The sequence below is a fragment of the Rhinopithecus bieti genome, unplaced genomic scaffold (assembly GCF_001698545.2).
Source record: "Rhinopithecus bieti isolate Rb0 unplaced genomic scaffold, ASM169854v2 scaffold_10017, whole genome shotgun sequence".
Classification (NCBI taxonomy): Eukaryota; Metazoa; Chordata; class Mammalia; order Primates; family Cercopithecidae; genus Rhinopithecus; species Rhinopithecus bieti.
The window spans coordinates 126-24,113 of NW_016806314.1; the positions used below are offsets into that span (position 1 = coordinate 126).

General features: G+C 42.1%; 1 protein-coding gene across 3 annotated transcripts in view; it reads right to left on the reverse strand.

The window, feature by feature from the left end:
• Positions 1-10,980: 10,980 nt before the first annotated feature.
• The window catches only part of BTF3L4 (basic transcription factor 3 like 4), a 41,642-nt gene continuing 28,634 nt past the window's right edge, over positions 10,981-23,988 (reverse strand). For 2 of the 3 annotated variants that reach the window (XM_017875407.1, XM_017875409.1), the window contains exons 4-6: positions 15,775-15,976; positions 13,229-13,288; positions 10,981-12,692 (exon numbers count right to left, since the gene is read on the reverse strand). In XM_017875407.1, the coding sequence (XP_017730896.1) occupies positions 12,646-12,692; positions 13,229-13,288; positions 15,775-15,976 (309 nt within the window). In that variant the 3' untranslated portion in view covers positions 10,981-12,645. The remainder of the gene's footprint in view (positions 12,693-13,228; positions 13,289-15,774; positions 15,977-23,988) is intronic. The other variant, XM_017875408.1, reaches the window with a different exon arrangement.

Sequence of the window (23,988 nt, forward strand, 5' to 3'; positions counted from 1 at the left end):
AAGGGTCCATTAGCATCTGATTCAGTCTGTTTTAGTACAGAATCGTTAGAAATAAATGGATTGGCTCAGCTGTTGGTCTATGGATTGGTTCTTGGGTCAGTGTTCTGCCTTCGATCTGAGCATCTATTACTGGTGTGGAGTCACGCTCTGTAAACACGGCTGTCTGGGCTTCTTGAGAAGGATATGTGCATGTAAAACAATTTTAGAATGGGTGTGAGTTGGGCTAAATACACTGTGATAACAACCTTGCTCTAGCAAACGTAAAGATGGGATGAAGATCCTTTTCTTCTGTGACCCTTAAAGAGTCTATAGCACAGACCTGGTCCTTGGTATGACCGTTTATTTTTTGAGTGTATACTATTTTCTAACAACTGTAATACCGTGGAGGCAGAGATTAGTGCCAATTCATCTCTGACTCCTCAGAGCACCAACTCAAGGTTTCTCAACACTGTGGTCTTGGGAATGACTTATTGCTGAGGTAAACTGTATCCATAATGTTTTTGATGTGTTATACTTACCTACAGTTGGTTGACCTCTTCCACATGGGGTTCCCAGAGGCATGTCACAGGGGTTTTTGTTGTTGTCGTTATAGTAAAATATTCATAAAGTTGACCCAGCACAGTGTCTCATGCCTGTAATATCAACACTTTGGGTGGCCAAGGAAGGCAGATTGCTTGAGTCCAGAAGTTCAAGACCAACCTGGCCAACATGGCGAAACCCTGTCTCTACCAAAAAAAAGTACAAAAATTAGCTGGGCATGGTGGTACACGCCTGTAGTCCTAGCTACTTGGAAGGCTGTGGCAGGAGGATCACTTGAGCTCAGGAGGCGGAGGTTGCAGCAAGCCAAGATCAAACCACTGCACTCCAGCTTGGGTGATAGAACAAGACCCTATCTAGAAAACACAAACAAAACACACACACACACACACACACACACACACACACACGATATACATAGTTTGTCATTTTAACCTATTTTGAGTATGTAATTCAGTAGCATTAAATACATTCATAATGTTGTGCAAACAATGTGACTATACATCTCCAGAACTTTTTCTTCCATTCCAAACTCAAACTCTGTACTCATTACACATTCTGCACTCCCTTTCTACCCCCTAGCAATTCTTTCTGTCTCTATGAATTTGATAATTCTAAGGCAGGGGTCCCCAACCGCCAGGCCATGACCCATATTGATCAGTGGCCTGTTAGGAACCAGACTGCACAGCAGGAGGTGAACAGAGAGTGAGTTAACAAAGCTTCACCTTTATTTACAGCTGCTCCCCATTGTTCACATTACTGCCTGAGCTCCGCCTCCTGTCAGATCAGTAGCAGTATTAGATTCTCACAGAAGCATGAACCCTATTGTGAAGAATCTAGGTTGTGGGCTCCTTATGCGAATCTAATGCCTGATAATCTGTCACTGTCTCATATGACCCCCAGATGGGACAGTCTAGTTGCAGGAAAACAAGCTCAGGACTTCCACTGATTCTACATTATGATGAGTTGTATAATTATTTCATTACATATTACAATGTAATAATAATTAAAGTGCACAATAAATGTAATGCACTTGAACCTTCCCAAAACCATCCCCCGGTATGCCTCTAACTGGTTTGTGGAAAAAACTGTCTTCCATGAAACCAGTTCCTGGAGCCAAAAACATTGGGGACCACTATTCTAAGGTACCTCATTTAAGTGGAATCATATAACATTTGTTCTTTTATGTTTCACTTATTTCACTGAGCATAATGTTTTAAAGGTTCATCCACGTTACAACATGGATGTGTCAAAATTTCCCTCCTTTTAAAGGCTGAAAAATATTCTGTTGCATGTACATACCATATTTTGTTTACCCATCCATTCATTTATCAATGGGCACTTGAGTACTGTTGTGAATAATGCTGCTATGAACATTGGTGTACAAATATGTTTGAGTCCCTGCTTTCAATTCCTTTGGATATATACCTAGAGGTAGAATTGTTGGATCATATGGTAATTCTACATTTAATTTTTTGAGGACCCTCCACACTGTCTTCCACAGTGGTTGCACTATTTTACATTCCTACCAGCAATGTACAAGGATCCCAATTTCTCCACATCCTGACACTTATTTTTTATAATAACCATCCTAATAGGTTCACACCTATTAGGTGTGCTAGCTCCTTGTTGTTTTCATTTGTACTTCCCTAATGATTAGTGATGCTGAGTATCTTTTCATGTTCCTGCTGGCTATCTGTATATCTTTGGATAAATGTCTATTTAAGTCCTTTGCCCACTTTTTTTTTTTTTTTTTTTTTTTTTTTTTACCTACTTTCTTTGAGACAGGTTTTGCTCCTGTTGCCTAGGCCTGGAGTAGCAAGTCGTCTGACCATGGCTCACTGCAAGCCTCTGCCCGCCTGGTATTCAAGGCAATCCCTCTGTCCATCTCAACCTCCCCAAGTTGCTGGGACGCGACAGGTGTTTGCCACCACAACTGGGCTAATTTTTAATTTTTTGTAGGATGAGGTTTGCACTATAGTGCCCAGGCTGTCTCAAACTCCTCAGCTCAAGGGATCCCCTACTTCAGGCTTCCCAAAGTTGCTGGGATTGATAGGCGCTGAGGTCCATGATGCCCCTGTCTTTTTTGACCACTTTTTATGGGTTTCTTTTGTAGCTAGAGTTGTAGACATTCTTTCTATGTTCTGAATGTTAATCGCCTTATCAGATACTGATTTGCAAATATTTTCTCCCATAACTATCGGGTTGGGCGCTTTCTAATTATTTTTTTTCTTTTTTAGAGAGAGGGCTTTACTCTGCAACCTGGGCTGTTAGTGCGAGCTGGCCTGATTCATGAGCTCACTGTAGCCTGCAAATTCCTCAGCTCAAGAGATCTTCCACCTCAGGAGCCTTTGGATAGCTGGGACACAGGTACATATCACCATGCCTGCCGTTTTTTTCTTTTTTTACTTTTTATAGAGACACGGATCTCACTATGGTTGGCCAGGCTGGTTCTCGGCAACTCTTGCCTCATCCTGGCCTCAGTTCCCGAAGTGCTGGGTGATTACAAAGTATGAGCCCACCATCGCCAGCTGGCTTTTCTTTCCTAGTGTCCCTTGTAATTTTGAATTTTGATGTAACTACAATTTATCTACGTTTTTTTATTTCATTGCCTGTGCCTTTGGGTCACATTGAAGGGCAATCATTGGGCCAAACTAGTTTCACGAACTTCCCTTTCGTCTAAATCTTTGCTTTTGGTTTTTGTTTTGCGGTGGAGATTTCAAACTCTTGTCCACCCAGGCTGGCGTCGTAAATGGCGTATCTGTCACGGCTCACTGTAAACGCTCCTACTTCCCGGGGTTGCCAGAGATTCTCCTGCCTCACCCTCCCGAGTAGCTGGAATTGCAGGTATGTGCGTGTCACACATACCCGGAGTAATTTTTTATATTTTTAGTAAGAGACGGGTTTCATCATGTTGCCAGGGCTGGCCTGGAACTCCTGACCTTAGGTGATCACCCACCTCGGCGCCCCAAAGTGCTGGATTACACTGGGCACCGCAGCTTGTTTTTTGGTTTTTTTTTTTTTTTTTTTTTGAGACCAAGTCTTGCTCTGTCGCCCAGGCTGGAGGGCAAGAGTGCGCATCTGCGGCTCAGCTACAAGCTCTGCCTCCTGGGTCACAGGCCCAATCTCCTAGCCTCAGTCCAGTCCGAGTAGCTGGGAACTACAGGCCCCGGCGCCGCCACCACGCCCGTTCTAATTTTTTCCTATTTTTAGTAAGAATACGGGGTTCACCGTATTAGCCAGGATAGTCTGGATCTCCTGAAATCGTGATCCGCCTGCCTCGGCCTCCCAAAGTGCTGGGATTACATGCGTGAGCCACCGCGCCAGGTCCCCGGCTTTTTTTTTTTTTTTTTTTTTTTTTTTTTTTTATACAGTCTTGCTCTGTCTCCCAGGCTGGAGTACAGTGGCGCCATCTCTGCTCACTGCAACCTCCGCCTCCGGGTTTAAGCCATTCTCCTGCCTCAGCCTCCTGAGTAGCTGGGATTACAGGCGGACGCCACCACGCCTGGCTAATTTTTGTATATATATTTTTGAGACTGAGTCTCGCTCCGTTGCCCAGGCTGGAGTGCAGCGGCGTGATCTCGACTCACTGTTAACCTCCGCCTCCCGGGTTCAAGCGATTCTCCAGCGTCAGTCAGCCTTCCGAGTAGCTGGGATTACAGGCACGTGCCACCACGCCCGGCTAATTTTTTGTACTTTTAGTATGCACAGGGATACATCATGTTAGCCAGGACTGTCTCAATCTCCTGACCTCGTGATCCGCCCGCCTCGGCCTCCCAAAGTGTTGGGATTGCAGGTGTGAGCCACTGCGTCCAGCTAGGAATTCTCTTTATCTATGCTGTAGGTACTCGGAACTGCCATATTCTTTCTGAAAAGCAATTTTACAATATGCATGAAGAGTTCTAAAAATGTTCATGACCCTTTCAGCCAGTAACTACACTTTCAAGAATCTATAGAGGCTGAGTGCTGTGGTTCACACCTATAATCCCTGCACTTTGGGAGGCTGAGGCGGGTTGATTGCCTGAGGTCAGGGGTTCGAGACCAGCCTGGCCAACATGGTGAAACCCCCCATCTCTACTAAAAATACAAAACATTAGCTGGGCTTGGTGGTGTGCACCTGTAATCCCAGCTACTAGGGAGGCTGAGGGAGGATAATCACTTGAACCCAGGAGGCAGAGGTTGCAGTGAGCCGAGATCGCGCCACTGCACTTCAGCCTGGGCAACAAGAGCGAGCAAAACTCATCTAAAAAGAAAAAAGAAACTATTGAAGGAACTCAGATATATATATATATGTGTGTGTGTGTGTGTTTTTAGACGCAGTCTCACCCTGTCGCCCAGCAGGCTGTAGTGTAGTGGCACGATCTTGACTCACTGCAACCTCTGCCTCTCAGGTTCAAGCAATTCTCCTGCCTCAGCCTCCCGAGTTGCTGGGACGACAGGTGCATGCCACCATGCCTAATTTTTATATTTTTGTGGAGATGGGGTTTCATCATGTTGGCCAGGCTGGTCATGAACTCCTGACCTCGTGATCTGCCCGCCTCGGCGTCCCAAATGCTGGGATTACAGGTGTGAGCCACTGCGCCTGGCCGTGTTTTTTTGTTTCGTTTTGAGACAACATCTCACTCTATTGCCCAGACTAGAGTGCAGTAGCACAATCACAGCTAACTGCAGCCTTGACCTCCCTGGGCTCAGGTGATCTTCCCACCTCAGCCTCCTGAGTAGCTGGGACTCTGGGACTATAGGCAGGCGCCACCATGCTCAGCTATTTTTCTTAAAGATGAGGTTTTGCCATGTTGCCCAGGAGTCTTGAACTCCTGAGCACTATATTACAGGCTCAAGGGATCTTCCTTCCTCAGTCTCCCAAAGTGCTCGGATTACAAGCGTGAGCCACCTTGCCTGGCCCTCTTTCAAGTTTTATATCTTAGGTTTTCGTCTTTGATCATTTTGAGGTTTTTTGAGACAGAGTCTCATTCTGTCACCCAGACTGGAGTGCAGTGGCACAATCTAGGTTCACTGTAACCTCCGACTCCTGGGTTCAAGAGATTCTCCTGCCTCAGCCTCCTAAGTAGCTGGGATTACAGGTACCCACCACCACACCAGGCTAATTTTTGTATTTTTAGTGGAAATGGAGTTTCACCATGTTGGCCAGGCTGCTCTGGAACTCCTGACCTCCAGTGATCCACCCACCTCAGCCTCCCAAAGTGCTGGGATTACAGGCATCAGTCACTGCACCTGGCCTCATTTTGATTTAACTTCTGTATATGGTGTAAAGGATCTGTCATTCTTTTGCATGTGGATATCATTTTCCCAGTGCCATTTGTTGAAGATTTTTTTTCCACGGAATGGTCTTGGCACCCTTCTTGAAAAGCATTTGGCCATGCATGTGAGGACTAATTTCTGGACTCTATTTTATTCCATTGGTCTATATATGTCTTATATGTCTTTATGCCCAGTACAACATGGTTTTGATTGCTGTAGCTTTTTTTTTTTTTTTTTTTTTTTTTTTTTTTTTTTTTTTTTTTTTTTTTTTTTTTTTTTTTTTTTTTTTTTTTTTTTTGAGATGGAGTCTTGCTCTGTCGCCAGGCTGGAGTGCAGTGGCATGATCTTCTTGGTTCACTGCAACCTCCAACTCCCTGGTTCAAGCGATTCCCCTGCCTCAGCCTCCTGAGTAGCTGGGACTACAGGTATGCGCCAGCATGCGCAGCTAATTTTTGTATTTTTAGTAGAGACGGGTTTCACCATGTTGGCCAGGATGGTCTCAATCTCCTGACCTTGTGATCCGCCTGCCGTGGCCTCCCAAAGTGCTGGAATTACAGGTATGAGCCACTGCACCTGGCCCATATTGCTGTAGCTTTTTTTTTTTTTTTTGAGACGGAGTCTCGCTCTGTCGCCCGGGCTGGAGTGCAGTGGCCGGATCTCAGCTCACTGCAAGCTCCGCCTCCCGGGTTTACGCCATTCTCCTGAGTTTACGCCAGCCTCCCGAGTAGCCGGGACTACAAGCGCCCGCCACCTCGCCCGGCTAGTTTTTTGTATTTTTTTAGTAGAGACGGGGTTTCACAGTGTTAGCCAGGATGGTCTCGATCTCCTGACCTTGTGATCCGCCCGTCTCGGCCTCCCAAAGTGCTGGGATTACAGGCTTGAGCCACCGCGCCCGGCCTGCTATAGCTTTTAAGTAAATAAGCTTTTAAATCAGGAAGTGTTAGTCCTCCAACTTTGTTGTTCTTTTGCAACTCTTTTGGCTATTTTGGGTCTCGAGATTCCATATGAATTCCCAGATGAGTTTTTCTATTTCTTCAAAAAAACATCATTGGGATTTTGACAGGGATTGCACTGAATTTGTAGATCACCTTGAGTAGTACTGACATCTTAAGTCTTCCAGTGTATTAACACAGGATGTCTATTATTTATTTGTTTTCAGTGTACATACTGTCACCGTATATCACTGGTTATTTCTAAGTATTTTATTCATATTGATGCTATTGTAAATGGAATTGTTTCCTTAATTTCCTTTTTGGATTATTCCTTGTAAGTGTACAGAAATGCAATTGAGGCCAGGCATGGTGGCTCACACCTGTAATCCTAGCACTTTGGGAGGCCAGGGCAGGCAGATCACGAGGTTAAGAGTTTGAGACCAGCCTGGCCAACATGGTGAAATCTCTACAAAAACACAAAAAAATTAGCCACGCCCGGCCTTTTTTTTTTTTTTCTTTGTGAGACAGAGTTTTGCTCTCGTTGCCCAGGCTGGAGTACAATGGTGCGATCTTGACTCACTACAACATCCGTCTCCTGGGTTCAAGAGATTCTCCTGGCTCAGGCTCCTGAGTAGCTGGGATTACAGGCGCCATCACGCCTGGCTAAGTTTTGTATTTTTAGTAGAGATGGGATCTCACCATGTTGGCTGGGATGGTCTCGAACTCCTGACCTCAGGTGATCCACCCACCTTGGCCTCCCAAAGTGCTGGGATTACAGGCGTGAGCCACTGCGACTGGCTATTATTATTATTATTATTATTATTATTATTATTTTTGAGACAGAGCCTCATTCTGTCATCCAGGCTAGAGTGCAGTGGTGTGATCTCAGCTCACTGCAACCTCTGCACCCCAGGTTCAAATGATTCTCATGCCTCAGCATCCCAAGTAGCTGGGACTACAGGTGTGTGCCACCACATCTGGCTAATTTTTTTGTATTTTTGGTAGAAATGAGGTTTCCCCATGTTGGCCTCAAACTCCTGACCTCCTTAAGTGATCTGCCCACCTCAGCCTCCCAAAGTGCTGGAATTACAGGTGTGAGCCACCACACCCAGCCTCCTTTATTAGTTCTAACAGTTTGTGTTGAATAGTTTGATTTTAAACACAGAAAAAGTATGGCTGCAAGATAAATTCACTACCTTGTTCAGGTTTATAGTTTTTCTTTAACAAGGTATGCCTAAAAGGTAGCAAAATTTTAAGAAACACTAGTGTCAAGATCAACATACATAACCCAACAATTTTTGCCGAAATGCTGCTATGAAACATCCTGAGGTATGCAAAATATTCAATTATTAACTTCATAAAAGTCAACTCCTGAATACATGCAAAAATTACAAACCCTACTTATTTAAAAAAGAAAATCCGTAGACCCTGAACAATCCTTATGACAGGTTTGACTTTCAGGCTAATATGGAGTGATATTAATTGGTGAGAATATCTAACTGGAGAGGCTATGTAAACATAATTTTCACTTCAGTAAGTATTTGTTGAGTGGTATGGAGTGATAAGTTTACACCCTGGGATTTGATAGCTTTCGATTAGAATCCTGGTTCCCCACCAATTAGTTGTTTGGCCTTTCGCCAATTTCCCTAAACCATTTTTCGTTTTTAAGACAGGGATTATAGACCAGGCATGGTGGCTCATGCCTGTAATCCCAGCACTTTAGGAGGCTGAGGTGGGCAGATCATTTTGAGGTCAGGAGTTCAAGACCAGCATGGCCAACATGGTGAAACCCCATGTCAACTAAAAATACAAAAATTAGCCAGGCATGGTGGTAGGCACCTGTAATCCCAGCTACCTGAGAGGCTGAGGCAGGAGAATGGTTTGAAGAGGTTGCAGTGAGCCAAGACTGTGCCACTGCACTCCAGCCTGGGTGATAGAGACCCCGTCTCAAAAAAAGAAAAAAGATAGGGATTATAATATCTGCCTCACTGGATTGAAAATTAAATAAGTTTGTATTCAATAGTCAGTAGTTCAAAAACGTTACATATTATGACGTTGAGTAGATTACACATTGGGCACTATAAGAAAGTAAAAAGAAAACCAAATAATCTTAATACTCTACTATGGCAAATGAATAGTATGTTGGAAGTAAATATAAGGACGTACTCAGATATGAAATTTAGGTAGCTGGCTGCTGTGTAGTGGGCTGGAGAGAGTGGATCATAAACAAAACTATTAAGAAAGCTATAATAATCCAGGCAAACTCCATGTGGCATAGCAATATAGGCTGAACTGGAGTGTTGTTCAATACAGGTTGAAATGCAGTGTAGAATGGAGACTTTCTGTGCCTAGAACTGTGAGCTTTGGAAAATCTCCTAAGTCATAGCTTAGGAGATAACATGCTTTAATCATCTTTCACCTTCACCTTAATAATTTAGGAGATTCTAAGAAATCATTTGACTCTTCTAGGTACCATTTTATAGATAAAACTGAGGCTCAGAGAGCAAGGCCATCATTGCATTATTAACAGGGGGCACTATTCACACTGTGGTCTATGAAAATGACACCTTCTGGAACACCACAAAAATAAATGATGGCTCCCGAAGTTGTGCATGATAGCAGCCCTCTCAGAAGGGTTACAACATAATGGTAGATAGCAGAATTGATCTCTATCTAAAAACTTGTGCTTTCCCCACTATACCATACTATCTCTTACAACGGTATCTTATTTATGGGTATATAGCATACCTAGGGTTAAACACTGAATTAAACAAAGAAACAAATCAAACACATCCCTGATACAGGTTTTTCGTAAGAACTTCATAGACTTATTAAAGTGAATTTAATGGAATCCTGTAAGCACTAGCTACTTAACAACAAATTAAGGTGCTTGATATATTCTTAAACCATTACTTAATAGGAGAAATAAGGGTAAAACAGATATAAGAGCCCAACCATTTACTTTGGACTTGTCCAAAACAGATGAGGAGCTTTACAAAAGACAAACAAAAAAACCTCAAAGGACTAACACAAAAATTAAGATCATAAATCAATTTTCTACAGACATTTCTTGAATTATCCCAAAATTTTAAGGTCAATTTCTCCCACAAAATGCTTTTATTGTTGTTATCTTGGCAAAAAATACCTAACCTTAGTAAGAAGCACATATTTAACTAGTTCTTTAAATATAAAAAAACTATTTAATTCATATTTATGCCAAGAACACTACTATTTACAAAAGTTTCATCCAAACTCTTACCCTGTGTCTATCCACACTGGAGGGAGGAACATGTCTTTGTGGAGAGGATTTCTTTAAGACTCTAAACATGCTTTATTCAGGAAAGGGGAAGATACAAAAATATAGAACAAAAAAGAATACTGGCTCATTGTACACAAGAGAGGCCAGCCATTAAGAATTATTATCATCCTCTAGATGAGCAGCTAAAATGTGATCAAAAGGAGAAAGAGGAAGAAGCAAATACATAAATGTTTTATGGGTATTAATAAAAATAAAGACATCTCTGAACAAATGATAAAAATCCCTTCCTTGAAAAATTTCAGATGAGATCCGCAGAAATGCAGAAGCAGAAGAAACTTTAGATTTAGAAACATCTCATTTGGGCTGGGCGCGGTGGCTCACGCCTGTAATCCTAGCACTTTGGGAGGCTGAGGCAAATGGATCACCTGAGGGCAGGAGTTTAAGACCAGCCTGGGGCAACATGGTGCAACCCCATTTTTACTGGGGCGAAAAAAAAAATTCCCACTCTGGAGGCTGAGAATCACTTGAATCTGGGAGGTGGAGGTTGCAGTCAGCCAAGACTGCAACACTGCACTCCAGCCTGGGCAACAAGAGCAAATCCTTGTCTCAAAAAAAAAAAGAAAAAGAAAAAAGAAACATCTTATTTTGACTGATAAATTTCAAGTAGTTAGATGGCCTGTCCAAGGTCACATAATTAACGCCAGAATTGTGACTAGGACACAAGTCTCCTGGCTTCCAAGTGTGTGTTTTCTTTCATGCGCTATACTGCCTATTATTTATCTGTCCCTAACCACTAGAAGTGGTCCCCCTAATTCTGCCTCCACAATGTCCCCCTTTGGGACAATTATAGAGAAAGAATTCTGGACTGTGTAGATCATGTAGAGCTACTGACCTAACACTGGATGAGGCATTATTTCAAACAATTACTGCACTAACATTCATTTACAGGTGGAGAGTAGAGGAATAATATAAAAGGAAATTCTGTACACAACATCAAGAAAAGCACAAGAGGAAATAGTCTCCTCTTTTGTACTGTTATTTTATTTTGTTTAGTCCATATATTATATAAAACATAACAGGAAAAATGAACAAATTTATAAAATAAATTGAGGTGTTTGGATGAAAAAAAATACAAGAGCTTTGCCTTCATGTCTATAGATCTCTTAATATATTGTTGGTCTTGCACCTTAGATATCAAATAAAGATATCCAGCTTGACACAAAAGTTGGTAGCTGCAAGGTTAAGCTGTATTAGTTTGATGATGGGCCAGGAAATGATATATTTTCTAAATTTTATCCTTAAATATTGGCTGTAACAAATGCTGATATAGCAAAACGTAAGCTTCTATTAGACAGCAAGAGTGAAACTTGAGTGAATGAATGCAACTTACCTCCAAGTCCTCTTAAAGGAGGTAAAAAAATAAATACTGTGTTTTACCAGTGCTCCCCCCAAAGCATTATTCTAAGCATGCAGGAGGGTATAGTGAGCAGCTACAATAGTAAGATCCAACCCAGAGGTAGGTTCAAGGCCAAGAGTAGGAGAGTGGTTGAGGAAATCCTCCTAGGGCCAGTACCATTTCACAGAATGCCCATTTGTGCTGGGGGATGAGTCTATGGCCTATTTTCTTCTGATGCAAAAGGACATTCCCAATTTCAACCTTGCTGAAAAAGAGGCATTTTGTACCTGCTATTAAGAACAGCTAGGATACAGGATAAGGCTGGCATAAAATTATTTAGCAAGCACATGCTAGCTATTCCAGTTTGAAATCTACCGAACTGTAAAATTGGGGGGAAATAAAAAGTTGAAGATGAAGTTGTTGTTCCTCAAGATGAGGGAACAAAATCTTACAAAAGGAGGGATTAGGCACTCGCTTAACTCTATATGGAGAACATCCTTCTCAAGCTAGGTGGAAGATGAGGAAGAATATTACCAAAAGCTGACCAGGCCATTTGGAGACCAAAAGGAGAGGAAAAAAGGCATTTAGGAAGCAAGCTAGTAAAAGAAGTTCTTCTGGGTCTGACTAGTTAAGTGAATCTAAGGTAACCATACCAAAGATATGTTACCCATTACTCCAACATGAAGCCAGTGGCAAAATACCTCCAAGACATTTTAAACCCAGAGAAGTGTATGAAAAATATGATAGTTAATCAAGCAAATTAAAATCAAATGACTAATGGTAAAAATCTCTTCAGATCTGAAATCCAAGACACTCACTTCCCATTAATTCTATGCCTTATGGGGGAAAAGAAAAGTAACAAATGTAAAGATTTTTTTTTTATTTCTACTGGGGAGGGAGGAGGATAAATAGAACTGTTTTCCAATTTGCTCTCCACTGTATACACACATACCCACACACATACATAAACATACATACACCAAAAATACCCCAAACAAAAAACAAAAAAACCAGGAACCAAAAAACAAAACACCCTCAAACTGCACCAATACTTCATATTTTGACCAAAAAAATATCCTGGGAGGAAGTGCAAAATGCAAAATCAAATGACCGAAAAATGCTGAACAAACAGCATTATTAATATACAAAATATTTATATCACTGAACTAGTAACAGGTGATGTTCTCTGTGTCTGTAAAACTTTGGAACCACATAGCTGATTTGTTAAATCTAGTCCATGCCAGCTTCCAAAAACCAAACTTTTAGTTAGCTTCATTCTTTGATGCCTCATCAAAATTTTCTACAAGATCTGAAAAAGAAAAACAAAGCATATGAATCAAAGAATACAAAAAAGGAAAAGAGGTAAATGGAACTCCTAACTTCTAACCCTAATAAAAATAAAATTAGTACAACTAGAATTAGCCTGAAAACATAAGGAGGCAGAAATGAACTGGTGGCATTTTACTAACAATGATTTAATTATCTGCTTAGGACAGTAATCCTAAGGAAATGTTTATCTTTTTTTTGTCTATGCAAACTACTGAGGTGAATAGCATTTTCATATGTCAATTATAATTCACACAGAAATGTTATAACAATAGCTATGCAGATTTATAATCACAGTGATTTCAATTTAATAAATCCAGGCAGCAGAGCTTTGTGTGACAATTTCTGATTCTAAGGTGGGGGCTTGCATTGTTTTACATTAGATCCTATCCATATTATTGTGAATCAATTTAAATTCATGACTTTACAATCAACACAAACCTAAAAGTCATCTATGCAGTGACTGAAAGGAGATAAACAGGATGCTTAAAATCTTAAGTCTAAGGAAATGTCACTTACCTGGAACATCATCATCCTCCTCATCAATGTCTTCTGGTTTTGGTGCTTTACTGTCCAAGACTACAAAAAGTTTATTTTAGTATCAGTCATTGAGAACAAAGACCTTAAAGAAAACTTATGTTTATCCCTTTTTTTCCTGTATAAATCACATCCAGTTGCTCAGAAAAAGCTAAATATTGTCAATCTAAAATGCCATTCATAGTTTTCTGCTTGAGTAACATCAAAAATAAATAAAACTTTAATTTAGATATACACTGATACACAGCTGGCAATTTCAACGTGTGGCAAAGATGAAATTTATTTTATTTTTTGAGACAGGGTCTTACTCGGTTGACCAGGCTGGAGTGTAGTGGTGTGATCTCAGCTCACTACAGCCTCCGCCTCCAAGTTCAAGCAATTCTCCCTGCCTCCCAAGTAGCTAAGATTACAGACAAATGCCACCACACCCAGCTAATTTTTGTATATTTAGTAGAGACAGGGTTTTACCATGTTGGCCAGGCTGGTCTCGAACTCCTGACCTCAAGGGATCCACTTGCCTTGACCTCCCAAAGTGCTGGGATTACAGAGGTGGGCCACCATACCCGGCCTACCAAGATAAAATTTATATGCAAAGTGGAATAACTGATCACTGAGTAAAAAGACTTTACAGTGGCCATATTCTCCAAATAAAAAAATTAATATTAATATTTTTTTCAGCCAGGCATGGTGGTTCATGCCTGTAATCCACTGCACTCCAGCCTGGGCAACAGAGTGAGACTCTGTCTCAAAAAAAAAAAACCAGGTGCGGTGGCTTATGCCTATAATCCCAGCACTTTGGGAGGCTGAGGCAGGTGGATCACGAGGTCAGGAGTTCAAGACCAGCCTGGCCAAGATGATGAAACCCTGTCTCTACTAAAAATACAAAAATTAGCTGGGCATGATGGCGGGCGCCTGTAATCCCAGCTAAATTGGGAGGCTGAGGCAGAGAACTGCTTGAACCCGGGAGGCGGACGTTGCAGTGAGCCAAGATCACGCCACTGCACTCCAGCCTGGGTGACAGAGCAAGACTCTGTCTCAAAAAAAATCAATCCATCAATCAATTTTTTTTCATTTCTTTTGATGTAAGAAAATATCTAGCTAAGTAGTATAGGCACTGCAATACTAGGCTTTTTCATTTTTAGGGGCAACATGACACATTTGAAACCAGGACTATCTTGGAAATTCAGAACTTATGGTTGCCATATTTATAGGGCAATCAATAATATTTAACAACAACACAGATGTCTGATAACATTATTTTCTTTTTTTTTTTTTTTTTAAAGAGACAGGGTCTCCCTGTGTCACCTAGGTTGAAGTACAGGGGCATTCCATAGCTCACTGCAGCCTTGATGTCCTGGGCTCAAGTGATCCTCCTGCGTCAGCCTCCTGAGTAGCTACGACTATAGGCACGCTCCACCACACCTGGCTAATTTTTGTATTTTTTGTACATACAGGGTCTCACCATGTTGTCCAGGCTGGTCTTGAGCTCCTGGCCTCGAGCAATACTCCTTCCTCAGCATCACAAAGTGCTGGGATTACAGGAGTGGGCCACTGTGCCCAGCCATACAACAGATTTTCTGATTGTCATTAATTAGCAGGGAATATTAAATTAACTATTTAAAATGATGGGCCAGGTATCATAGCTCACGCCTGTAATCCTAGCACATTGGGAGGCCAAGGTAGGTGGATCACTTGAGGCCAGGAGTTCAAGACAAGTCTGGCCACCATGGTGAAACCCTGTCTCTACTAAAAATGCAAAAATTAACCGGGTGCAGTGGTGCACACCACCTGTAGTCCCTGCTACTTGGGAGGCTGAGGCACAAAAACTGCTTGAATCCACGAGGTGGAGGTTGTAGTGACCTGAGATCGCACCACTGCACTTCAGCCGGGGAGACAGAGCGAGACTTTGTCTCAAAAATAAATAAAATAAAATAAAATTATGGCCTGCAGATCCTGGCACTATCCTTATCCTGGTAATTACCTCTCAAGTTACTATATTACTACCAAAATGTTTCTGAATATTCTTTTTGTGTGTGTGTGTGTGTGAGACAGAATTTCGCTCTTGTTGCCAAGGCTAGAGTGTAATGGCCCAGTGTCGGCTCACTGCAGCCTCTGCCTGCCAGGTTCAAGCGATTCTCCTGCCTCAGCCTCCCGAGTAACTGGGATTATAGGCGCCCACTACTATGCCTGGCTAATTTTTGTATTTTTAGTACAGACGAGGTATCACCATGTCAGTCAGGCTGGTCTCGAACTCCTGACCTCAGGCAATCCGCCCGTTTCGGCCTCCCAAAGTGCTGAGATTACAGGCGTGAGCCACCACGCCCAGCCATGTTTCTGAATATTCTATGTGTCACAGTACATAATCATTGAAGAAACAAACTCAGAATTTTATGAAGCATAGAAATAATTTTACAGAAAGTAAAATAATTACATACAGGCAAATCCAAATTAAGATGGGACACCTTGTAAATGATTAGGTTCTTTAAGTAAGGTGGGGAGAGAAAGATTTACTAAATTGAAATACCTACCTTGCCGTGGGAACTGTTCAGCTAACTTCCTAAGGCTTGTTAAACTGTCAGCACCAAGCTGACTTAATATTCCAGGAAGCATTTCTGTGATTGGTTTGGCTTCTGCATGACCAGTAATTGCAAAGGTGTTAGCAGAAAGGGAAGCTTGGACTTTGGGATTGTTGAAATGAATAACTGTCCCATCATCTTTAATCATGTTCACCTGTATGATCACAGAAGAAAAATGCACTTCACATGCTAGGTACACTAAAACAAAATATTTTTAAAAAGCAAGTCAGCCAATTATGGTTTTTTACTTGGTAGTTATGTAATCCCAAGGTAGTAACTGGCCAAGCAGTGGACATTCATGGAAAAAGTTCATACTAATAAAGTAAAATGGTGTAGATGGCACAAATTATTAGAATGGTCAAGAAATATTCACTTCATTATAGAATCTAAATTTTAAATTCAAAGACTTCTAAAAGAAGTACATGCCCACGTTTTTTAAAAAATGGAATTATCAGCCACGAACCAGCTTCTTAATGAAATTACTCATTATCTTACTCAATTTATACTGTCAAACAAAATCAGTGCAATTTCCACTTGGTAGGGTAGCATCTTACTTAGGGGACTGGTTATAAAGGGGCAACAGTATATAGTAAAAATAACCACTGAAAATCCATAAAGAACACTCAGAAATTTAACCAGGTGTTTCATTCCTTCAAGTACTTAGTACATTTATAAAAATGTCAACTTGTTCTCATCATGTCATTCTTTGTAGGGGATTTTGTTAGTTCCTCTAATTTTTTTTTTTTTTGGAGACAGAGTCTCGCTGTATCATCCAGGCTAGAGTGCAGTGGCACGATCTCGGCTCTCTGCAACCTCTGCCTCCCAGGTTCTAGTGATTCTCCTGCCTCAGCCTCCCAGGTAGCTGGGACTACAGGCACGTGCCACTATGCCTGGCTAATTTTTGTATTTTTAGTAGAGATGGGGTTTCACCATGTTGGCCAGGCTGGTCTGTAACTCCTGAAATCAGGTGATCTGCCCACCTTAGCCTCCCTAGTGCTAGGATTATAGGCATGAGCCACCACGCCCAGCCAGTTCCTCTAATTTTTAAGGGTAGCTTCTCAACAATCTTTAATAACCCCTGTAAAGGTCAAAGAAGTTGTCCCACCCACTTGCCTAGTGACCTGAACATGCTTTATCAACAACTAGAAAAGCTTTAAAAATCATCCTCACATTCTTTCCATAACTTTGACCAATATGAACTATTTCAGATTTGATTTCATCCATTGCCTGGTACTTACTGAAATGGAAGGTTTAACATATGCTACTTAGATTGTTATTTTTCTCTCTCACTCATGTACTTTGATTTTTTTTTAGTAGAGTTGAATTTGCATAAGTTAAATGTGTAAATAATGTGATTCCACTACGTAGTTGATTCCCCTGGGTAAGTTACCTTGGTGGTAACATGCTTACTATATAAAAAGGTTAGGAAGAGTTAACTCTTGGCTACTTTAGAAGCATTTCATGATCCATCCAAAATCTGCCCTGTCACAATCAAGCATAGATGCTGAGTGTTCTCCATGGACTGTGGGAAGAGGGCTTTTCTTCCTCAGAGGTGATCACCAGTATTGACAGCACCAGAAAGGAAGGGCAAGAAAGGGGCTTCTAAATTTCAGGCAAGACCTGGAACACAGAGAAAATAAAGGCAAATCCCTGAAAAATTGTAACCAAACCCCACAAATAATTTCCCCATGTTTTTCTGACAAAAATCACTATTTAAATTCTATACCCTTCTCTCTCTCACTATTACACTTAGGGTTCTATTAATTATATCACACACAATAAGCATTCAATCCAGCTGTTCTAAGAACACGGCACTGTGAGTTATATTAACTTCAGAAAAGATCAATTATGTAGTTTTGAAGATAATTACAGTTTTGGTAGAAAAGTTAAATGTTAAAGTGGGTGAAATCTGGGCTTGAGAAGGATGACAGTGGATATGAAATGGGATGTTGTTCTGCATTTAGGCTAGAATCACATAATTTTAGAATGGGAAAAGAATAAAAGATATGGTAGGATTATATTTTCCAAATCAAGACCAAATCATGTGGTTTAAAAAATGATTTCAGGCCGAGTGTGGTGCCTCACACTTGTAATCCTCGCACTTTGGGAGGCCAAGGTGGACAGATCATGAGTTCAAAATTAGCCTGGCCAACATGGTGAAACCTCATCTCTACTAAAAATACAAAAATTTATCCAGACATGGTAGCGGATGCCTGTAATCCCAGCTACTGAGGCTGAGGCAGACGTGGCTTGAACCTAGGAGTCGGAGGTTGCAGTGAGGTGAGATCGCGCCACTGCACTCCAGCCTGGGCAACAGAATGAAACTCTTTCTCAAAAAAGAAAAAAGAAAAAAGAAAAGAAAAGGGCCAGGTGCGGTGGCTCAAGCCTGTAATCCCAACACTTTAGGAGGCTGAGGCGGGTGGATCACGAGGCCAGGAAATTGAGACCATCCTGGCCAACACGGTGAAACCCTGTCTCTACTAAAAATACAAAAATTAGCTGGGTGTGGTGGCACATGCTTGTAATCCCAGCTACTTGGGAGGCTGAGGCACGGGAATCATTTGAACCAGGGAATCGGAAGTTGCAGTGAGCTGAGATCATGCCACTTCATTCCAGCCTGGCTACCGAGTGAGATTTTCTCAAAAAACAAACAAAAAGGCCGGGTACGGTGGCTCACACCTGTAATCCCAGTACTTTGGGAGGCCGAGGCGGGCGGATCACCTGAGGTCGGGAGTTCAAGACCAGCCTGGCCAGCATGGTGAAATCCTATCTACTAAAAATACAAAAATTAGCCAGACGTGGTGGCAGGCGCCTATAACCCCAGCTACTTGGAGGCTGAGGCAGGAAAATTGCTTGAACCTGGGAGGTAGAGGTTGCAGTAAGCCAAGATTGCACCACTGCACTCTGGCCTGGGCAACAGAGTCAGACTCCGTCTCAAAAAAAAAAAAAAGAAAGAAAGAAAAGGGATTTCTAAAATACTTCCGGGTGCAGAGAGTCTCAAATATTGGAATCTGAGACATTTTTTATTTATAGACATTAAAGTCACAAGAAATTTGAAATCAGTATTGTTCAAAAAATTCAGACTATACATTTGTTGAACTTAGTAGTCTTCCAGTTCAAATCCTTTATGTTAAAGAAATAAACACTGAAGACAAAAACTCTTGGATAGCAACATATCCAAGGACAAATAGCTTGCTAAGTGCAAACTGAGGACTTTAACCTGGGTTTCCCAAAGTGTTCTTTAATTTCCTTCCTACTAAGTCATTCTCACACTTAAAACACTTATTTGCCTATAAAAATTCAATTCAGCTGGGTGCAGTGGCGCATGCCTGTAATCCCCGCACTTTGGGAGGCTGAGGCGGGTGGATCACCTGAGGTCAGGAGTTCAAGACCAGCCTGGCCAACACAGTGAAACCCCCAGCTCTACTAAAAATACAAAAATTATCTGGGTGTGGTGGCAGGCGCCTGTAATCCCAGCTACGCGGGAGGCTGAGGCAGGAGAATCGCTTGATCCCGGGAGGCGGAGGTTGCAGCGAGCTGAGATCACGCCATTGCACTCTAGCCTGGGCAATAGAGCGAGACACTGTCTTAAATAAATAAATAAATAAATAAAATTCCATGGCCTCATGACAGCTTGACAGAGAATGATTTATTTCAGGATATAGGCCAAATTGAGAACACAAAAGGAAACAAAACAGGTATATAGATAAGATGTATCTTACTGGCTATAAAATAAGAGGCTAACATGGAGCCAAAAACAATAAACAAACTCATGGAATTTTTCCTTATGTTCAAGTTTCTCTTCTGAAGGCTAAATGTTGTTATATTTTACACCCTGATATAGGTCTTTCTAGTTTGAAATATGCTTGCGTTTAGTGTGAAAAGCAAGATGAATTCCGTCTCAGATTGTGAAACATAAATTTATTCATGGCTGTTTTAAATGGAGTGGTCTAAAAGATGCAGCTTCAGGAACAGAAAGGTCCAGAAAGGGATGGAGAGTTTAGTTAATTTTAGAATACAGAGAAATACTAGAAGGTAAAATAGCTATAATATTTTCTTTCTGTCTCTCTCTCTCTCTCTCTCTTTTTGAGATGGAGTCTCACTCTGTTGCCCAGGCTGGAGTGCAGTAGCACGACCTCTGCTCACTGCACCTCCTCCTCCTGGGTTAAAGCGATTTTCCTGCCTCAGCCTCCCAAGTAGCTGGGATTACAGGCGTGCGCCACCATGCCCAACTAATTCAGATTATTTTATTTCTATCTAACATTCCTTCCTTCTGAGCAAATGACATGGTTATATAAGGCTTCTGGGCACAAGCTATTAGAAACTATCAAACGATGAATTATTTGGCTGAACAAGATCAGTTAGACACCTCCCCTGCCATTTTGGGTAAAAGAAGGGATAAGGAACTTGCTAAAGTTATAAAGCAAATTATATGCATTTAATATCGAGATTTCACTTCTTTCAGTGATTTTATACTGTGTGGTTTAAGCAAGCCATATAATATATGTACAATGTAAGAACAAGGAGCAGCCAAATAAAAGGGACTATTAAACTAGCAACTATACCAGCACTGAGGTCTTTTTTTCAACCAAACATCCCCTTTATGGTTTTTTTTTTCCCTAAAGATAGCTGAAGGTAAACGATGCCACTTGAGCTAAGGAGAAATAGACATTTTGAGACCCCAGTCCAAACCACGGAATGCCCTTGCTCTCATGTTTTGCTCTAACAATACTGATGTGTCTAGCAGTTAGCAGTAAACTTTGTCCTCTCATGCCTAATGTACTTATATATGCTGTTTTCACTGTTTAGAAGAACCATTTCCTACTTCTCCATCTTGCACATTCCCATTTATCCAAGATTGAGGTAAGATGCTTCTTTCTCCGTGAAAACTTAAGGTGCCAACTTACTGCTATTATACAGAATTGTCTTGTAGTATAATTGCATTTGTAAATCATTGACCATACTAGGTGAATTTGAGATCAGAGACCATGCCTTATTAGACATAGTATTTCCCCCAATATCTAGTACATAATAATCACTCAAATCTGCTGAATGAATGGATACCTCCTATACAATTTATTCTAAAATCATGGCTGGGCATGGTGGCTCATGTCTGTAATCCCAGCACTTAGGGAAATTGAGACAGGAGGATCGCTTAAGCCCAGGAGTTCAAGATGCCTGGACAACACAGCGAAAACCCCATCACCACCATAAAAAAAAAAAAAAAAAAAAAAAAAAGCAAGCCAGGTGGCGTGTCAGTACATGCCTATAGTCCTAGTTACTCAGGAGGCTGAGGTGGGAGGATCACTTGAGCCTAGGAAGTCGAGGCTGTGATCACACCACTGCATTCCAACCTGGATGATAGAGCGAGACCCTGTCTCAAAAAAGGAAAAAAAAAAAAAAAAGAGCCGGGCGCGGTGCCTCACGCCTGTAATCCCAGCACTTTGGGAGGCCGAGGCGGGCGGATCACGAGGTCAGGAGATCGAGACCATCCTGACCAACATGGTGAAACCCCGTCTCTACTAAAATTACAAAAATTAGCCAGGCGAGGTGGCGGCGCCTGTAGTCCCGGCTACTCGGGAGGCTGAGGCAGGAGAATGGCGGGAACCCGGGAGTCGGAGCTTGCAGGGAGCCAAGATGGCGCCACTCACTCCAGCCTGAGCGACAAAGCGAGACTCCGTCTCAAAAAAAAATAAAAGGAAAAAAAAAAAAAGAAAAAGGTTGTTGTCAGACCAACTCCCCAAATGCTAGATAATGGGTCACATTAAGGTTTAAATATAGCATCAGCAGTGCCTCCAATGAAGATGCCCAGAATCTCCTGGGCTGTATCTTTAGCTTGAATTTTCCTATAGTTTTGACCTTTCAGAATCAGCCCAATCTACCCTCCAGAATTAGGGGCATTTTAAGTCACTCTTGGCAACTGCTGGGTGGCCCTTTTATGCTGCTATCAAACACCTTAACCGCTATCTTTGCTGGCCTCTGCATAGGGTGCGTAAGTTAGTCTTAGTAGCCTCCTACCTGGTAAATTTGATGCTCACTTTGTTCCTACACAGCAGTACATTTTTGTGGCTAGAGGAGGCTCACAAAGTTATATTTGACTCCAAAGCTCTTGCTAATAACTGCCCTCTCAGTTCATGGAGGCTTGAATTCTTCTTTGTGACTTTTTTTGAATCCAACTGAGAATGACACAAGAGAATTAACAGTTGTCTGTTTTTTTCTTTTTGAGACGGAATCTCGCTCTGTCACCCAAGTTGGAGTGCAGTGGCGCAATCTCAGCTCACTGCAACCTCTGCTAACTGCAACATCTGCTTCCCGAGTTCAAATGATTCCACTGCCTCATCCTCCGAAGTAGCTGGGATTACAGGTGTGTGACACCACGCCCAGCTAACTTTTGTATTTTTAGTAGAGATGGGGTTTTGCCATGTTGGCCAGGCTGGTCTCAAACTCCTGACCTCAGGTGATCCACCCGCCTAGGCCTCCCAAAGTACTGGGATTACAGGCCAGAGCTACCGCACCCAGCCAGCAGTTGCCTTAAAATAAAGTTTTACTGCTACTCCATCTTATATGTAATGGCACTTAAATGTTTACCAGGAAATTCATCTTTTACTGACTTCTTCCTATATCTTTTAAGAGACAGGGTTCATTCTGTCTCCCAGGCTGGAGTGCAGTGGCTTGATAAGAGCAGCTCACTGCAGCCTCAAACTTCTGGGCTCAAGGGATCTTTCTACCTCAGCCTCCTAAGTTGGTAGGACTACAGGCATGTGCCACCATGCCTGGCTAATTTTTTATTTTCTTTAGAGACAGGGTGTCATGATTTTACTCAAGCTGGTCTTGAACTCTTGGCCCTAAATGATCCTCCTGCCTTGGCTTCCCAAAGTGCTGGGATTACAAACACAAGTCACCACACCTAGCCTCTTCTTAGAGTTTAAAAGGGTGAAATAACAGACTTCTTAAGAACAAGGCACATAAGCGTCTAGGGTGTTGTGAGACTGAAGAATGTGAGATTTTGAGGATTATGGGCTTTGCACACGCTCTTATAAGTCAGTCAGTATATCCTTCACATTCAATTCTAGCTCAGCATCTGCTTATTTCTAATAGCTATTATTAAGTCAAAGCTTACAGCTCTCATTAGTCTATAACATATGCTGGGATCACTTTCTCTTATTCTCTGGTGACAAGTCTGACAAGACAGGAATTCTTTTTTTTTTTTTTTTTGAGACAGAATCTCGCTCTGTCACCCAGGCTGGAGTGCAGTGGCGTGATCTCAGCTCACTGCAACCTCTGCCTCTCGGGTTCAAGCGATTCTCCTGCCTCAGCCTCCTGAGTAGCTGGGATTAGAGGCACGCGCCACCATCATACCCAGCTCATTTTTCTATTTTTAGTAGAGACGGGATTTCACCATGTTGGTCAGGCTGGTCTCAAACTCCTGACATCATGATCTGCCCGCCTCAGCCTCCCAAAGTGCTGGGATTACAGGTGTGAGCCACTGTGCCCGGCCTTTTTTTTTTTTTTTTGTGACTGAATCTCGCTCTGTCGCCCAGGCTGGAGTGCAGTGGCACTATCTCTGCTCAATGCAACCTCTGCCTCCTGGGTTCAAGCAATTCTCCCACCTCAGCCTCCCAAAGTAGTTGGGATTACAGGCGCATGCCACCATGCCTGGCTACTTTTTTGTACTTTCGGTACAAAAAAGAATTCCCGCGCCCAGCTAGGAATTCTCTTTATCTATGCTGCAGGTAGTCAGAACTGGCACATTCTTTCTGAAAAGCAATTTGACAATATGCATGAAGAGTTCTAAAAATGTTCATGGCTCTTTCAGCCAGTAACTACACTTTCAAGAATCTATAGAGGCTGAGTGCAGTGGCTCACGCCTGTAGTCCCTGCACTTTGGGAGGCTGAGGCGGGTGGATCACCTGACGTCAGGAGTTTGAGGCCAGCCTGGCCAACATGATGAAACCCCATCTCTACTAAAAATACAAAAAATTAGCTGGGCGTGGTGGCACACACCTGTAATCCCAGCTACTCAGGAGGCTGAGGCAGGGTAATCACTTGAACCCAGGAGGCGAAAGTTGCAGTGAACTGAGATTGCACCACTGCACTTCAGCTTGGGCAACAAGAGAGTTAAAGGAACTCAGATTTTTATATATATAAATATACATGTATTTTATT